Source organism: Equus asinus, chromosome 11, assembly GCF_041296235.1.
Source record: "Equus asinus isolate D_3611 breed Donkey chromosome 11, EquAss-T2T_v2, whole genome shotgun sequence".
In the NCBI taxonomy this organism is placed as follows: Eukaryota; Metazoa; Chordata; class Mammalia; order Perissodactyla; family Equidae; genus Equus; species Equus asinus.
Genome location: NC_091800.1, coordinates 9,755,087 through 9,773,037, shown reverse-complemented (window position 1 = coordinate 9,773,037; position 17,951 = coordinate 9,755,087). Strand labels below are relative to the sequence as shown.

General features: G+C 38.1%; 1 protein-coding gene across 5 annotated transcripts in view; it reads right to left on the bottom strand.

The window, feature by feature from the left end:
* The window catches only part of LOC106832904 (protein POLR1D), a 45,498-nt gene that overhangs the window by 15,620 nt on the left and 11,927 nt on the right, over positions 1-17,951 (bottom strand). For 4 of the 5 annotated variants that reach the window (XM_044777383.2, XM_070520448.1, XM_014843826.3 and 1 more), the window contains one exon: positions 1,393-1,467. In XM_044777383.2, the coding sequence (XP_044633318.1) occupies positions 1,393-1,409 (17 nt within the window). In that variant the 5' untranslated portion in view covers positions 1,410-1,467. Of the gene's footprint in view, positions 1-1,392; positions 1,468-13,000; positions 13,045-17,951 lie in introns of those variants that run through there. The other variant, XM_070520447.1, reaches the window with a different exon arrangement.

The following is a 17,951-nucleotide window of genomic DNA, read 5'->3' as shown; positions in this document are numbered from 1 at the left end:
TCCATGAATAGAACTAGAAAAAGCTTTTCTCTCTTCCTTTTAAAGAGAAAATGTAGCACGATTTCACACTGATATTTCTAACTCAAATTTAGGATTATAGGTTCTTACTTCTTTGATTTTTAAGTTTGTATCTCTTTTACACAGAAAATCTTGATATCTAAAGCAAATAAATATTTACTTATTTGTTTTATCCTACTATATAATATTTCCAGAATAACGGTATCAATATTATTACTAACAATATGATAACTGGAAACAATTTAAGATTTCTTTGTAGCTCTTTTTTGTCTTTTGGAAATAAAGGCAAATTTCAAATTGGTTGAAAGAGTTTCTCTATGTGTGGCCAAGCCATCCACTAAAAGGCTTACTGAGGTCCATTTGTTTTATTTTGTTTGCTTTTTAGGGATTACCTTTTCTCTCTATTTATTTAACTCTGTTTCATATTTTATGTAAACCATGTGCATGGTTCTAAGAGTCAAATCTACAGAATAAGGTATATTCAGAAGTCTAGCTTATACTTTTATCCCATTTTTACATTTTACTCTTTTTAATGACCCACAGTACTCCACTGTAGTGAATTTTAAATTGTAGATAAAAGATCTAAAATCAGCATACATATACTGAATGTGATGCTATTGCTAAAGTAATGCTTAAAAGAGTAGAGTTGATTCTTAAGGATAAGTTCTTCCTTTGTTTAAATTATTAAATTTTTTTTTAAAAGATTTTATTTTTTCCTTTTTCTCCCCAAAGCCCCCCAGTACATAGTTGTATATTCTTAGTTGTGGGTCCTTCTAGTTGTGGCATGTGGGACGCTGCCTCAGCGTGGTTTGATGAGTAGTGCCATGTCCGCACCCAGGATTTGAACTGACGAAACACTGGGCCACCTGCAGTGGAGCGCGCGAACTTAACCACTCGGCCATGGGGCCAGCCCCTATATTATTAAATTTTAACAAGCTCTATTTTGTATAGAAACTGCAAAGGTAAACTTTAGCTCTACGTGGCTGAACTGTCACATAAAATACTTAGAATTAGATTTTTTGAAGTAAATTTTAATTTACTAAGGACTCTAATTAAAACAGCAATTCTTAAACAATGAGTACTGATAGAATATTACGCTCACCCAGGTGGCGCAGTAGTAGCTACACGTCTCCTGGGGACTTGTAAACCACAGGGATGGTAAAACCATGACAGGTGTAGTCCCTGCATGCTCCCTGCCCACTTCCCATTATGTGAGTTCCACAGCCATCAGCCCTCAACAGTATCTTCCTCCACCATTTGCCTCTGAGCGATTTCCTCTACACCCATGGTTTTATATCCTATCTACATGCTAAAGAAGACTTGTCTCATTAATTTGCTTTTTTGAGCTTGAAGGAAGATTACTCAAGAACTTACCAACCCATGGGTCCCATTGTTTCTGCTCTTGTTTTCCCACGTTTTGCCTCTTTAAGTAGTTCTTCTATTGCTTTCCTGATGGGAAAAAGGAAGAAATTTGAGAGACAATCATTCCACTAAATTCTGAAAATCAATTCATTCCACATACATGATCTGGGGAAAGGAACAGCTTTTGAGGCATAAAATTTCAAAACTGGGGGAGAAATTTTTAAAAATTAAAAATACGTTTGATAGCTGTCAATACATAAAAATTTTAAAACTTTTCATATGAATGGGAAAAATGCTCAAAGAAAATTAAAAGCAAAATGACAAACTATATCCATATTAAAATATTTAAATGCACTATTATTCTAATAAATACTAATTAACCCAACAATGATAAATCTGTTTCTGCTCATCAGTTAGTGAAGGAGTAAAGAAATGGATATTCTTTTCTCTACTAACGGAGACTGAAGCTGACATAATACTTCTGGAGGACAATTTAGCAACATGATAAAAAGCCTTAAAAATAATACATCCTGGGGCCAGCCCTGTGGCCAAGTGTTTAAGTTTGCATGCTCTGTTTTGGCGGCCCAGGGTTTCACTGGTTCAAATCCTGGGTGTGGACATGGCACTGCTCATTAAGCCATGCTGAGGCAGCGTCCCACATTTCACAACTAGAAGGACCCTCAACTAAAAATACACAACTATGTACCGAGGGGCTTTGGGAGAAAAAGGAAAAATAAAATCTTAAATAATAACAACAATAATAATACATCCTTGTTGACCTAAAAATGCCAATCCTAAGAAAATATTCAAGTAAATAGCAAAACTATATGTACAAAGATACTCATTAAACAACTTATTAACAACTAAAGAAAAAGAATAGAAAGCTTAAATGTTTACTAAAAAGGATTGGGTAAATAAATTATGGCATATCCACATAGCAGAAGATTAGGTAGTCATTAAAAAGGAAGACGAATGCTTGGCACAGAAAGACATTCATGGCATATTTAGTATCTAAAACTGGATACAACACAGTGTGTATAGGATAATTTTATTTTAAATTTATTTACATGTATATATTGCATAAGAAAACATTTGGAGGGATGTAATCAAAATGGTAAGAGTGATTTTTTTTGTTTGCTTCTCTGCATTTTCTATTTTTTCTAGAGTGAATCTGTATTATATGTGTAATTTTTAGAAAGAGATTTAAAAAACTGAGAAAACTTATTTATCAACCATAGTCTGAGACTTTACTATGTGTAAGATACTGTGCAAGGTGCTAGGGCAGTAAAACAAGAAGATGCTCATCCCTGACTTTAATACTACTTATGACATCGAAATAATAAAGTTAGGAAAAAGAGAGGTATAAAGTTGAAAACAAATATAGTACAAAGACAGAACTATAAATCTAATCACAAGGTTTTGAAGCTGGATAATTATATATTGATTCTATATAAAAACATTTAATTACACTACTATAGTACTAATATAGATAATACTTACATAATCCTCAAATGATATTAACATTCTGTTAGTTTATAAAAATGTTTTATTTTATATTGATTTTTATTTTATCAAAGCATGCACATAGCTTAAAAGGACAAATATTACTTAAAGACTTACAATAAAATACAGCAGTTTTACATATTATCCTTCCCTATCCACCAAAAAAGACAATTTCAACTCTTTTTTATCTGTTTCTCCTGGTTATTTACCTCCATATTTCTAATATAGGCTTTCTAACTATTTCACCGCCTCTTAATCTTCAACAGATATATCTGGTTATTTTTCTATAACTTATTCTTTTTTAAAATAAATTCCTATTAATGGTGAGATCTTTAAAAAACGCCTTTTAGCTAATTCTGCAGCTTGACACTTCTGTCCATCCTGGGAGGCCCACTGACAGGGTCAATGAAGAAGCGAAACACTTACTGACAACTGTGCGCCTTCTCACCCCCTGGACCCGCCAGTCAGATTATGTTCCCAGACCAGCTCACGGTATCACGAAGGGCTAAGAGCATCTGATCACCACATATCCTCCTTCTTCTACCTCCTTAAAATAATAATACAGCCTACTGACGTGATCTCAGGGTTTTGTCTCGCACAGTAGTTCATGAAAAATTTATCCCATCCAGCTCCAAAACAGAGATCCTTTTTCACCTTTATAGATGTAAGTAAAAAAAATCAAAGGGCAAAACTGTTCCAGATATTGCCCCCTTCCCATCAATTAGTGTGGGAGTTTCCAAAGAAAAACAGGTAATCAGTCACACTTGGATCTACATCTACCCATGTGCTCTCTCTCCTGGCGACAGAAACAGTTAAAAATCATCAGCGAAAAAACTTGTTTGGGCAGTTCCACAATTATGAACAAACTATGTATCAGTTAAAAATAAACTAGAATGCTTTTTCCCATAAAAACCGTGTTAAAATGTTTGCCTAGCTTTCCGGACCAGCCTATAAAAGCCTATTTGTGTCGTAATATACATGAAATGCTGTATATCTGCAGCAAACGATACCCAGGCAAGCACCTTACAGAGATCCTGCAGGCACATTCTAGGCAACTTCCAAGAACTATGAAGTGTGACACTGATTCTTCTGTAGGTTTGATTTCACTTAAAACTATCTCCAGCACTGTTATTAACTTGGCCACGATTAGGGATACCTCCTGATTTACAACTACAACCAAGGAGAAAAGAATGTATAAGTACAAGGAAGACTGCCTGGAGTGAAATGAATTCACCAGTGATGAAAGATGGTAAGAGGTGCGGCTCAGACAAGGTGGTACTGGCATTCAGTCAGCCATCTTCTCCCAGGTAAAGATGGCTTAGTTACAGTCCACAGCAAGCAGGGAGGCAGTGCCCCATTCCTATGGTTGGGGTGTAGTCAGGTTAGGTATTTGTAATTGGTTTAGCAACAACTAATGTCGGTATGGAGCTTTACGGTTTCAAGTACTCTCCTATCTGAGTTATCACGCCCAGTTTATAGATGAGGAAAGCGGTACTCGGGGACACTGATTAACTCGCCAAAGGCAACACTCTAACGATTGGAGAAGAGGAGGAAGAGGAACAAAACAAACAAACCAAAAGGACCCATGTGTTTAAGCCTACATATCCTCTGATCTTTCTATTATACTTTCTATCTCTTCCACAAACATTTACACAGCAAGTCCTGGAGAAGTCCTTTCCTCTTTACCATTAAAAAGCAAAAAATGAAATAAATGGGGAAAAAAAGGCCTAACCGAGCCGCCACTGCTTCTGCACCCCTTCAAGGAGAACTGGGCAACAGGCTGAGAGTGGAGAGGCGGAAGGAATGAAGGAGGACTGCTCACTATTTTCTCCCAAGAATGTTGAACATTCGCTACCTCCCACCCCAAATTCTCTGGCACAAGCTCCTCCTGCAGGGCATTACTTCCAAACAGGAAAACAACAATCTCTAGCAATCATGTATTCTGTCCTTGAAATAACAATATCACCTTCAAAGTTAAGGGGAAAAAACTAGAAAGGTAGTTTTCCTCACTACTGTAGCCTCTATTGTTTTTCCTGGAACTCTCGCTAATGAATTCTTGAGTAAGGAAATAGCAAATCCAGTTTCTAATGCACATTATCACAGAGGCTAAATACTTAAGTTATCGAAGATTATGAAACATCAACATCATGAAACAAGACAGTTTTTAATGAGATGATGAAACAAAAGTGTAAAGTGCAATTAAAACATAGGAAAAGCAAACAGTAGGAGAATATATAAGAACTAAGTACGTAGAGAACTCGAACAATTAAAACATCATTCGGACATAAATTTATTTCTAGGTACAGTAATTCTATGCTTAGATACCTTAAACATCTTAAAGGTTTCTTTGTAAAACACATACATTATATTAGAATATGAAGTTTAATGCAAACAAGAAGTCCAACAAAGCTAGGTCATTAGGCAGACAGGTTTTTGGGCACAGGAACAAACTGCAATCAATTTTCAATGATCCATGTGTGTATCATCTACAGCCAATTTTCCATCCTAGCTCAGCTTCCTCAGGCCTGCCTACTCATTCCATTAGCCAGCTGGTACATGCTTAAGGAATGTAAACTGATCATAATAGCAGCTTAAAGAAAACCCAAGTGGGAACGCAAATCTGGTGCAAAATCATCTTAAATCCAAAGTCAAACAAATTAGTTTTGAGTTATCTGGGTCTCTGTTTCTTTTTACTCACATAAATCAACTGAGAGTTAACTATATCAGTATATAGAAAAGGTAGCTAGAAATTGAAGACAACTAAAATGAAACAACAGAAGTTGAAAGGTAAATAAAGAACATAAGAAAATGAGATTTTTAAAGGAATAAAATTAGAGAAAATAAATATCAAGTAATTGTTCAAAAAAGACAGAGAGACAGAGTTAGATGGACCTACATACATTTTCTTGAGAAATGGTGAGGGAAAGTGTTCCGGGCTGAATGCTGCGTCTCCCCTAAATTTATGTTGAAATTCAAACTGTCAATGTGATGGTATTAGGAGGCGGGTCGTTTGGGAGGCTGTTAGGTCATCAGGGTGGAGCCCTCACGAATGGGATTAGTGCCCTTAAAGAGACCCCAGAGAGCTCTCTCACTCTTTCTGCCACATGAGGACGCAGGGAGAAGACAGCCATCTCTGAACCAGGATGCGGGCCCTCACCAGACACTGAATCTGCTAGCACCTTGATCTCAGATTTCCAGCCTGCAAAACTGTAAGAAATAAATGTTTGTTGTTTAAACAACGCAGTCTGTGGTATTTTTGTTACAGCAGTCTGGATGGACTAAGAGGGATGAACATAAGGCTGAATATTAGATGCTTTCCACATTTCGTGCCTCCCTCAGTCTTTAAAAAGTCACCTTTGATTAGAAATTGTAATGTACAGTATCTGTCACATGATGGATGGAAAAGAGCCTCAAATAAGGCAATAAGTCACATAACACTACTTGGAAGGTCTTGATGTGCTCACACAAGCATGACTTGGTGACAAACACAGAGACTCAGAACATCGCAGAAATGAGTGCAGCACTGCTGGCTGCTGCTGACTGGGAAGGCATCTGACTCGCCAGCACATCACCAATGCTGAAGGCAACCAGCTTACAGGCAAGTCGCCCATATACATTACCCGTCAGAGCACTGGAAAGAATTTAAGAGAAACTTTACTACAGCAATCTAAATTTCCCATGATGGAGTGATAAGGCTTAAAGAAAGAAATGAAACAATTTACTTGATCTTCAGTAAGGATCTGATGTCAGACCACAGAACATTCTGATAAACAAATATGGACAGATGATTCAAATCACTGCTGAACATCTGCAAACAGCTGCCTATCGGCTCAGAACCAGTCAGCAGCAAATAACGGCTTAGAGACCAAGTGGATTGGTAGAAACCACAGGACAAAGTTTGGGTTCTGTATTACTTAGTAATTCGATTATAGATGTAGATGAAGATATTCAGGCCATCCTTATTTAACTTCAGAAAACATCAGATTGTCTGGGGTCACCTAACAGCTATAAAGAAAGGTAAGAAAATTCAAGTTGTGGAAACAGTTTTGAAGACAATGTAAAACTCAATAGGAACATTGAGGTCATTTGGGCAATGAAAAGAATTATTCATAGATAAAAGACGGAGGCAAAAGAAGTTAATTCTGTAAATCATGTTAAGTTTAGCCAACCTCTATCAAGCTTTTGCTCTGTAAGGCACGATGATTTACACAGCGAGCAAGGCCATTCCCTGAAGAAGCTTACTATTAGGGATTGTATGTCCAATAAAGACCCATACATGTACTTTAGAAACAAACATTGGATTACCTAGGGAACATGGGGAGGGAGCCCCAATATTTCCTTATTTACAATATAACAAAGGGAGTTATAAGAAAAGTTGCTTTATTTATTAAAACAACTTATACAATAAAACACTAAAGGACAATGGAGGAGTGTGAATTTGAGTGGAGGATTAATGAGATCTTCTGATTTCATGCTAACATGGACCAAAGAGAAAGAAGAAAGTGATATTTTAAGCAATGCTGGGAAAAAACAGTGAAATGTGTGGATTGCTTTTTACTATGATGATGATAACCTCCTAGGGTTGTTAATGAAGATAAGGTATTTTATTCAGATCCAAGTGTTCTGTATATTAGAAGAAGCCCAAGAAATATGATAGGTATTTTTTCCTTGACTAAACTCCTAGAGGTCAGGGAACTTGTCTTTTTCATCTTAGTTTTCCCCATGCCTGGCACATGGCAGGTGCCAAGTTAAGATTCCAGGAATGAATGTGTTCTGGGTGTGAGCGGGACATAACAAAAATGCAAGGATTTAAAAAAAAAAAACACTGTATCTGTAGCCAGAAGAGATGATGGGTGAGATGGAAGAGGCAAGGGATAAGAAAGGTGAAGACAAAAGAGAAAAAGTACGATCATGTGTCACTGGGCAAAGCAATGTGATGAAAGGTATTACTGGCCACAGGCTCCTTAAGGGACCTCCTGCAGCAGCCACAAGTGAACAGGAGCACAACAGCACCACACAGCCGCAGTAGCATCAAGTACTAGGTCAGAGGGGGAACCACAGACACTGACACAGTTGTTGGAATGAGGCAGACCTGGAATTTTTCCTGTCAGGATTGAGGTCTTTAATCCTCTAGGGCTGCCTGAAAATCTCAGCACTTTCCCCTTAGTGCACTACCAATCAGAGATAAACGGTCTTTGTTTAGCTTCTAATATCATTCTTTTCTTCATTATGCAAATGGGTAAAACCCCACTTCATTCATATATGCTAACATTTTCTAAACTCCATCTCTTAGTGAAGATGCTAATTGCGCCTTGAAATGAAGTGCTTAGTCTTGGGAGTCTTGAGCGTGCTAATACAGAGACCTCGAGGCCCCACAGCGGGGTGACTGGCCTGTCTCTGCAAGGCCTCACCAGATGCTCTGTGCTCCGTGGGGTTAGCGTGTTCTAGGGTCTTAGCTCTGTTAGTCCAGAAGCCCAGTGTGGCTAGGACACCCAGCCCGACTGCAGCACCGTATCCGCCATACTTGCACAGTGGAGTTCTGCTTAGGCTACACCCTGTCCAAATAGGTCTTCACTCCAGCCACAACCTTATCACCAGATACTCAGAGCAGATGTTACCTTCTCGACAAGGCTTTCTTGATCTCCCGTTTGCTCCACATCAATAGCTGTAACCACTCCCTTCTTTGAGGCCTACTAAGGGGCAAATAAAGTTCCACATGCCATATTTCTAAGCATTTAAAGGGTATAAAATAAACTAAAAATTATGAAATAAAATGTAGTCATTCCTCCTACCATGAAAAATATACCTTCATTACAATAAAAATTTTTTAAATGTGTAAAGCTGTATTTTTCAAATGACTAAAAGTCAGCAAAATATCAGAGATGACAGAATTAACTTATTGTGCACACTGATTATTCTGTTAATGAGTTGGTAACATTTGGAAGAATACAGAAAGAAACACACATAATTCATATATTATACATTTATTCCATAAAATTTATTTTCTTGCGTTGATTTCAGCAACATCACTAATTATATTGTTATAATCAAGATTTTCACATAAATTATCTTCTATAGACTGTAATAATCTAAAGTATTAAAAAACAAAATGTAACCGTATTCAATGTGGATCTAATTTTAATGTATTTGTCGGAATGTAAATTACCTTAATTGTAAAAAATCGAAAACCTAAATTTTGAATGGTTTAAAATTTCCCTATAAAATAAAATAATTAATGAATTAATATCAAATTTCCTATATGTTCTATATAGACCTACACATATACAAATGTATGAGTAATGTGACCTAACAGTGCAAATGTCAGTCAGCTTCCATGGATAACTATTCCTAACACTGTACTAAGTCATGAGAACCTTCAGAACCATGAATTGAAATTCTAAGACAAACAAGAAAATGGAAACTTAGCACCACTGGGAAACAATATTTTCTTCTGGTACAATCTATTGCATTCATGCCAAGAAGGTTTTGACAAGTTAATGCTTCTAAATACTTCTGCGGCTCAAATCCTTCCTGTCTGATAAGGCAGGATCAGCTCCAAAGTCAACAGTGGTGCAACCCACCAATCTCCAGGTATTCAACAATTTCCTCTCATTCAAGGATGAAGGTCAAAACATGAGGAGGGTGTTTCCTGGGTTATGAATTGCGCTGAGCACCAGACCCCTAGCGACAGAGGGATCTATGCATGTTTGTGATACATGGGGCTGCCCTTCTTGCCCAGATTCAAGGAAATTCTCCTTTAAATATTGATATAATAAGCACTTAATACACATCACTGAGGATATGATGAAAAATAACAATAGCAACAATACCTATAGACCATGGATCTCACACTTAATCCTCATAACTCCTCTAGATAACTGCTCGTAGATAAAAAAAATAAGAAGAAAATAAGGAAAAGTCAAGAACCTTATCAAGGCCACAAAAGCCAGTAAGTGTTGGGGCAGGGATGTGAACCCAGGCAGTTGACCCTAAGGCCCAGGATCTTAGTGAACCCTTACACTACAGCTGTATTGAAAGGCAGGATTCCAGCCTTCGAGCACCTCAGTCTAGTGAGAGGGAGACAAGTGAAGGGATGGCAGCACTATTTTCCTGTACTTATTTGTATTCAGGGCAAGAACTGCTGTAGTGAAGCAACACTCTAGTCCCTTCACTGAGCCTCCGACATTCTCAAATGTCCACAGCTACAAATTTGTAGGTCACCTCTGAGGGTGGGTTATTATTAAAGAGAAATGACTTCTTCAGTTAATATGTGGGGTGATTCTTACTAGTTTAGCTCTTGGAGGGAACCTTATTTCTCAGTTCTTAAGATACTTTACCATAGGAATGACTTCAAAATGAAATAAGCTCATTTTCAAAATAGTATTTCTACAAGGATTTATTCTTAAATCCTGATTAAGAAGCCACACACAGAAAATACAGTGATTCATTTTCAGTTCATATTAGAAGATCTAATTAAATGTGCCACGGTAAATTTTATGTAAGTTATGAATAAAAGCATCTCTTACTAGAAAAACTTTGTGGAGGTGGAGTGGGGATGGTGGAGAATTAACTTAGAAAATAGTAAACTCTAAACAGAGAAGCCCATGAATTATAACATTCCAGGAACAGCATATCTTTTTGACAGGTCAATTGTTAAGTTTAAAAATATAGCTATGCCAGGGCTGGCCTGGTGACATAGTGGTTGAGTTTGTGAGCTCTGCTTCACAGCCTGGGGTTCGCGGGTTTGGACGCTGGGCACGGACCAACATACTGCTCATCAAGCCATGGTGTGGTGGCATCCCACATACAAAAGAGAGGAAGACTGGCACAGATGTTAGCTCTACGACAACCTTCCTCAAGCAAAAAGAGGAAGATTGGCAACAGACGTTAGCTCAGGGCCAATTTTCAAAAAAAAAAAAAAATATATATATATATATACGGCTGTGTCCTACTGAAATATTAGTTGGGAGAAATAAACCCAGACAAAGAAGATAAGGTAAGAATAATTACTGAGCTCTTTTACTCAATGAAAGCATTTTGTTATCTCTTTAAGAGAATCGATGCTTTAGGAACAAAATTGATGAAAAGAAAACTGCAAGAAAAAAAGGGTTAACATCTAGAAGGATGGGGGTGGAAGGGAGCCAATATCAGAGCAAAGAAAACTCACATGGCAGCTGCCTGAATTCAGGAAAGGATAGGAAAACATGGCAGAAGACTAAAAAAGCAGAAATATAAAATTCAAACTCTCACCAAATAGCCTTTCAAAGTGCAAAAAGGAAAAAAAAAATCACAACTGTACAAAAGAAAATATTACAGTGGAAAGCCTCTAAAGTTTGCCTCTATAGCTTTCTTTAATGAGGGTTGAAGTTTGGCATACTGTCCTTTGATAAACACACTACATACCAGAAAAACTGTCTCACCAAAAGCATGGTCTGTAAATCGCTCTCTTTATCCTAAAAGAGCTTTATTTCATACCAGTAATCTGCAGTTCTCTGCAGACAGTCTTAAACAACGCTTCAGAGTTCTTGGATCTCAGCCCCGAGGACAGCCTATTCAGCACAACGTCTGGCCATCCTGCAGAAGCTATTTCCTTCAGTTGTGTCAAGGCTGCAGAAATCTGCTGGAAAACAAGCTGTCCACCCCTTGTAGATCTCAGTGTCTGATTCATCAAATGATTATAAGCTATACTTAGAGCTAAGAGACAAGGAATGGAAAAAATGGAGATAGAAAGCTCCAGAATGCGTAGCTTTTCTAATCAATTCATGCTCTTTAAAAACTGTTTTCATTTTTAAATACACATAGAAACTAGTCTCTTGAAAGTGCTATTTCAAGATAAATAATTTACTTATCAACTGAATCAAGCAATTTTTAACCCAAGAAGAAAACATACTCATACTTTTAATTCTCAGAAGTTGACCAATACACAAGATGGGAGGAAGAGAAAGTCTGCCTTCCACAGCTACCACCATAGCTCCAACGATTGCGCGGGGCCTCTTAGTGCAAGGCGGAGGCTGCCTAAGAGGCAAGAGGGGATTGAAATGCCAGTGAGACAGTGGGTGCAGCCCACTCCAGAGCAGGTGCGTCCCTCCTTCCGAGTGACTGCCAGCCCCGGCCTCCCTTTGACCACCAGGTGCTCTCTGTCTTTCACACTCTAGGTATTATTTTGAGAGATCCGGTAGCTTCCCCAACAAAAGTAGCAAGGAGAGTCTCTGAAAAAATAGTACATATCCACACAGACAGTATTTTCTATATCAGTAATTAAGTACAAGAATCTACCATATAAAAATAATTTACTGAAACCAATCAGTAAAGTCTTGACTCTACAAGCCCTCCTGTGTCAAGTTTCAAGTTGTCTTTCAGGTGCTAATTTATATCAACAATGAATATAAGTAGGACAAGGCAATTTTTAATCTCATTTTCCAATTTAAAAAAAATCTTGTTAATACACATACAAGTGTTTTGGAGAAAAACTCTATATTTCTCTAACATAGCAGCTAATGGAAGTGAACAGTTACACAAACACAAACCTAATTTTGGGAGTAGTGTCCCTTTGAGGAAAACGTTTATAAAAGTTCAAAGTACTGAACTTAGATGGCTCACTGAACAAGTCAGCCAAATCTGCAAACTGCGCAAATAAGGTTTTTTTTTAATTTTATTTTTTTTATTAATGTTATGATAGATTACAACCTTGTGAGATTTCAGCTGTACATTACGCAAATAAGGTTTTACGTTTACTTATAAAGACCCCAGAGATGCTTCCCTCGAAGCCGGCAGAAGCTGTAGAACTCTGGTGCAATGCAAACACATTCTGACAGATGCTAAACTCAACAGCTCAGGAGCGACCGATAGAAAGGCCGCAGAGATAACCGAGGGTAGCAACCAGCACATGGGGACCAACTGCCACAGGAGAAAAGCCTAAAGCGTGGAAAATTCCATTACTGATTAATCCAATCTTTAAGTTTATATCAAACATACAAACAACATATCAATGGCCAAAAGAAAGAATCCATAGAGAGTGATACAATTGGTGATTCTGGCATCAGAAACCAGCTGCAAGACAATGAAGAACTAGCAAACTGAAGTGGCACTTTATTATTCAGACTTATAAATTACTTACCCGTGATGACAGAACCCAGAGGGGAACATGAAAGCACATTCTGGAGCAAACGCTGCACTACGAGTTTTACAACATAGCAAAAAACTTAAACACGATCTTCTCCTGTCCCTTTCTTATTGCTATGCTTTAAATAGCTGCACATATTAGAACCATCTTGTCTACGAGTGAAATACAATCCATCCTCAGGGATGGAACAGCAGCTGCAGTTTAACTGAATGGAGCAATGCTAATGAAGAGTTTAGAACTGTGTTAAAAATGGAATAGGTACCCAACTGAGACTGCAGGGGGAATTCTGAAAGAGACAAATTATGCTGATTATCCAAACAGCATAATTTGGCCTGCTCCCAAGGTTTGCTATACTCTTATGCTTAGAAAAAGGGACACTGCGTTTTTGATACAAATACTCAGGACTATACTTTCACATCTCATTTGAAATAGCAAATCCCTAAATTCACAATTCTCCCTTAGCATTTGCTTGATAGTGGGCCATACAGTAAATTTCTATATTAACTCCTACATACTCAGTGTTTTCAGGGAGGCCTCAAATCCAAGTATTTACAAGGCTCTTTTTACTATAATATGCAAGGAAAGAAACCAAAATGTATTAAAATGCTCAGGTAAAGATCCATTAAATACAATACTGTATTATGAAATGTAAGGTAGAAGTTCCCCAAATATTAGAGTTAGAGGTCATATAGTTTATCGTATAAAGCCAAGGAAATCACAATTTAGAGAGGTTAACAACTTGCCTAAAAGTAAATAGTTACCTGGCTTCCTTTTTGAAATTTAACTCAAAATCATCAGTATTTCTTTTTTCCCCTCAGAACCTAGCATGGCATGTTTCAGTCATCCTGGGGAGGAATTATGAGGGGACAGACTATAATTATGAAATTTTAGCCAGGGCACATGACCTTCAGAGAACAACACTCAAAGACCAGCACTAACACTACCCCAGCGCTCCGCTGTGTCTGAAACGAGGACCAGAAGCTAGCTCCAGCCAGCAATGGTTTACAGGAAACTTGGTCCTGGCTGAATTCAGGAGGAGCGCAACTGGAACTCACTCGCCTGGAAAATGCTTCTTGAAGTAATTTGCTGTGATTGCTTAATCATATAAAAATGAAAATCTATATAAAATTACCTAACTTATTAACTTCAAAGCATGATAGATCAAAAACTTTGAATCTGGAAACCAAGTTTCATGCTGGAAAAGTGTGGTAGAACGGGAGCCAGCTCCGCCAGCCAACTGGGTGCTCTCGGGCAAGTTTCGCACCTTATCCGAGTATGTGTCCTCTCAGGAAAACGAGATTCAGCCCTAGCTCACAGATGCGCAGCGAGGACTGAAAAGATGAGGCACGTAAAGGGCTTTCTCTGTAGTGATGTTTCTGGGGAAGGACAATGTGGTTCACTTAGGTATCTGAATTGACAAAACACAACACTTTTTTAATCTCAATATCTCCTTCTTTCATTTATATTCTGTAAAGAAAAGCTTCCAGAATGTTAATTCGAGGGATTATTTATTGGCCCAACTAATATAAAGGAAATTCTATCTTCCTATGGTAAGTCAGAGGAAATTTCTTGTGTACAATGTATTTGATATCAAAATAATCCCCCTGCTTGACAGAGCTAAGCCAGTCCTCTATGAAGCGGAGTGAGATTTTAAAGGGCTGACAGGCAGACGGCAGAGACCCAGTGGGAACAGAGTTACCTCAAATGGCTATGACCTATGAAATACATGATCAGAAACAAATTATACAAAAGCCCCCTATCTCATATGTACAAAAAGAAACCCAGTGGTTCTGGTTCTTCAGCTTTTCAAGCAGTTCATTGCTTTCATTCTTGAAGTAGATCTACTCCATGCAAAGTGGCAGCTGGGTAATTTTTCAATGAACGTGAGCAACGCTGGGACACACTCTGGATAGTTCAAGCTTCAGAGAAGAATTTCTTACCTGATAAATCCAGACTGAGTAGAATTACCCAATAATTGTTCTATCTTTTTACATTCCCTATCACATCTCCTGATGCTTTGCAAAGAGAGATTATGCAGTTCTCACTTTCTAGGTTTCAAAAAAGGACATGTTCAAGTCACCTTCAAGAAAATGAGAAAGCAGGGGCCGGCTGGTGGCATAGTGGTTAAGTTCACACACTCCACTTTCGCGGCCCAGGGTTTGAAGGTTCGGATCCCAGGGGGGACCTACATACCGCTCGTCAAGCCATGCTGTGGTGGTATCCCACACACAAAACAGAGGAAGATTGGCACAGATGTTAGCTCAGGGCCACTCTTCCTCAAGCAAAAAAAGAAAGATTGGCTACAGGTGTTAGCTCAGGGCCAATCTACCTCACCAAAAAACAACAACAAAGAAAATGAGAAAGCAGCCACAATAGAGTGGAAAAGGCTGAGTCCCAGTTTTGCCACTTACCAGTTCGGTGATCTTGTGATTTTTGGTTACAGAACCTGTAAAATGAAGATATTTCCACTACCCTTTCAAAGTTTTTATGAGGATCAAATACAATTATACATACAGGTATTTTGTAACTATAAAGCACTGAACAAATGTATTATTATTATTATTTTCTTGTTGTTGTTGTTGAGGAAGACTCACCCTGAGCTGACATCTGTTGCCAATTTTCCTTTTTGCTTGAGGAAGATTGTTGCTGAGCTAACATCTGTGCCAGTCTTCTACTTTGTATGTGGGACACCACCACAGTGTGGTTTGATGAGCATTGTATAGATCCACACCCAGGGTCCAAACCTGTGAACCCTGGGCCACTGAAGTGGAGTATGCGAACTTAACCATATGCCACTGGGCTGGCCCCTGTGACGCATTATCTTAAGAAATTTTTTAAAATGGTTATATAATATAGGTAGTTGTATATCTGTGTTAACTAAAACACACAAATATTATATAATAGTGTCTATCATGTGCATAGTGATTAACAGCATAATATATTATCTCACTGACCCTCAGAAGAACCCTTCAAGTTATATCCTTTTTATTTGTTAGGCAACTAAGGCTTTGGGAGGCTGACATATCCAAAGTTAGCCAGTAAGAGGGACACCTGATTCTAACCTAGATCTTTCTGACTCCATATCCAGAGCCCGTCCAAGTAACACACACCCTTATTTTATTCTATCCATGAAGATGTTTTCCACATTTTGAGAATGATCAAGTGCTGCTTTGGTACCACGTAGATTAAAAAGTTAAAATGAACATTTTAAAGATTTAAAGCTTTTAAACATTTAAAGATAATGCCAATGAAGTTTAATAATATGGAAAATGATATTTTCATGAACCAAGTATTAGTCAACCCATATCTGGGTTCTTCACCAGATACTCTCTAACTCATTCACTCTTTTCATGGTTGAGATTTATAAAACGCAGCCCATTTCCAACAAGTTTCAGCCTGAACTTAGAAATAAACAAGGATTACTAGTCAACGGTTTTGTGTCTCAAACTGAACTCTTTGGAGCATATGCTCCAGCAAAGTTTTGTTATCTTCATCTGCACCTGAAGGAGGGAACACAGGCAACATCACCGACATTAACAGCTGAGCCTAAGGAGTCAGGTAGTCTTGGGTTCCTATGCACTTAGTAGTCACATAACCCTAGGCTGGTTACTTAACTTCTCCAGGCCTCAGTTTCCTTTTCTAAAAATGGGAAAAACACTGTCTACCTTAAAGGAGGATTAAACTGGTTTGCCCACTTGGCTAGGCCAATCAGTTTTCTTACTTTACAGTCACAGCTACGTGTCTGTTAGGCCATCCGCATGTGGTTAGGAATAAGCCTAGTAGGCTTCCTCATGTCCTGGCTTGTTCTGAAGCACAGTGCTCTCAGACAGGGACCAACTTATTAGAACAGGAAAATAAAAAGGGAACCCTTGGCTTGCTTGCTACAAGTCTGGGCAGCAGGCAGTGACACACCTGTAGGCTGACAATTCTAACAACACACATTTTCAGCAGAATAGTTTCTATCATAAGGCCCTAGAATCTCCAATTTTTTCCATCCATTTAAGGACAAAGTATAATCTTTGCCATGTAAACAAATAAACAAAAAACAGGAAAAAAACTGTAGAACCAAGTCTGGAAGGCTTAGATTACAAGGTCTGACACAGAACATAAATCCAACTCGTTTATTTCAACAGAGAACATGATGATTGTGCTCTGTATTCTTTCTCTTCAGAGAATGAGATGATAATTGACACTTACATCCCCAATTTTATATTAATCACTTTTAAATAAAAACCCTGTTAAGTATTCTAAGCGCCAGGATTTATGCTAAAGTATGCAGAACAGAGTAAGCAAGCAAACCAGGATCTGAAATAATTTTCAATGAGGAATCTCAATGATATGTGTGATCCTTAACCTAAAATCGGAGATCCAATTAAAATTTATTCTGAAATGCCACATAATTTACCAAGTATGGTGGTGAGAAATTAAGAGTTGTGGACCAAATGCTCATAAGGATCCAAGGGAAAACTGGAAGTCTGTTCATCTTATGGCGGACCTAATGTGATAAAAATGGCACAACAGGCATCAAATTATAGAATGCTCTATTTCTTTGTTTTGGCCTTGTGATATTGTGATTTATTATAAGAAATAAATATTTGGTCTTCAAACTGTTCCAGGAATAGAGCTAAAATCCTTGGAATTTCCTAATTGATGAGAGCAATAAAGGTGTCTTTACTTTGATCATGAGGTGACTTTTAGAAAGCCCTTAGGTAACCTAAGGGTGGGGGCTGCTTGCCAGGAGAACTAACCATGTGATTAGAAGGTTGACCTCTGGGGAGAGGAGAGGGGCTGGAGATTGAGTTCAATCAACAATGGCTGATGGTTTAATCAATCATGCCTGTCACAAAGCCTCCATAAAAACCCAAAAGGCAGGGTTCGGAGAGCTTCCGGGTTGGTGAACACGTGGAGATGTGGAGCAAGAGAGCATGGAAACTCCATGCCCTGA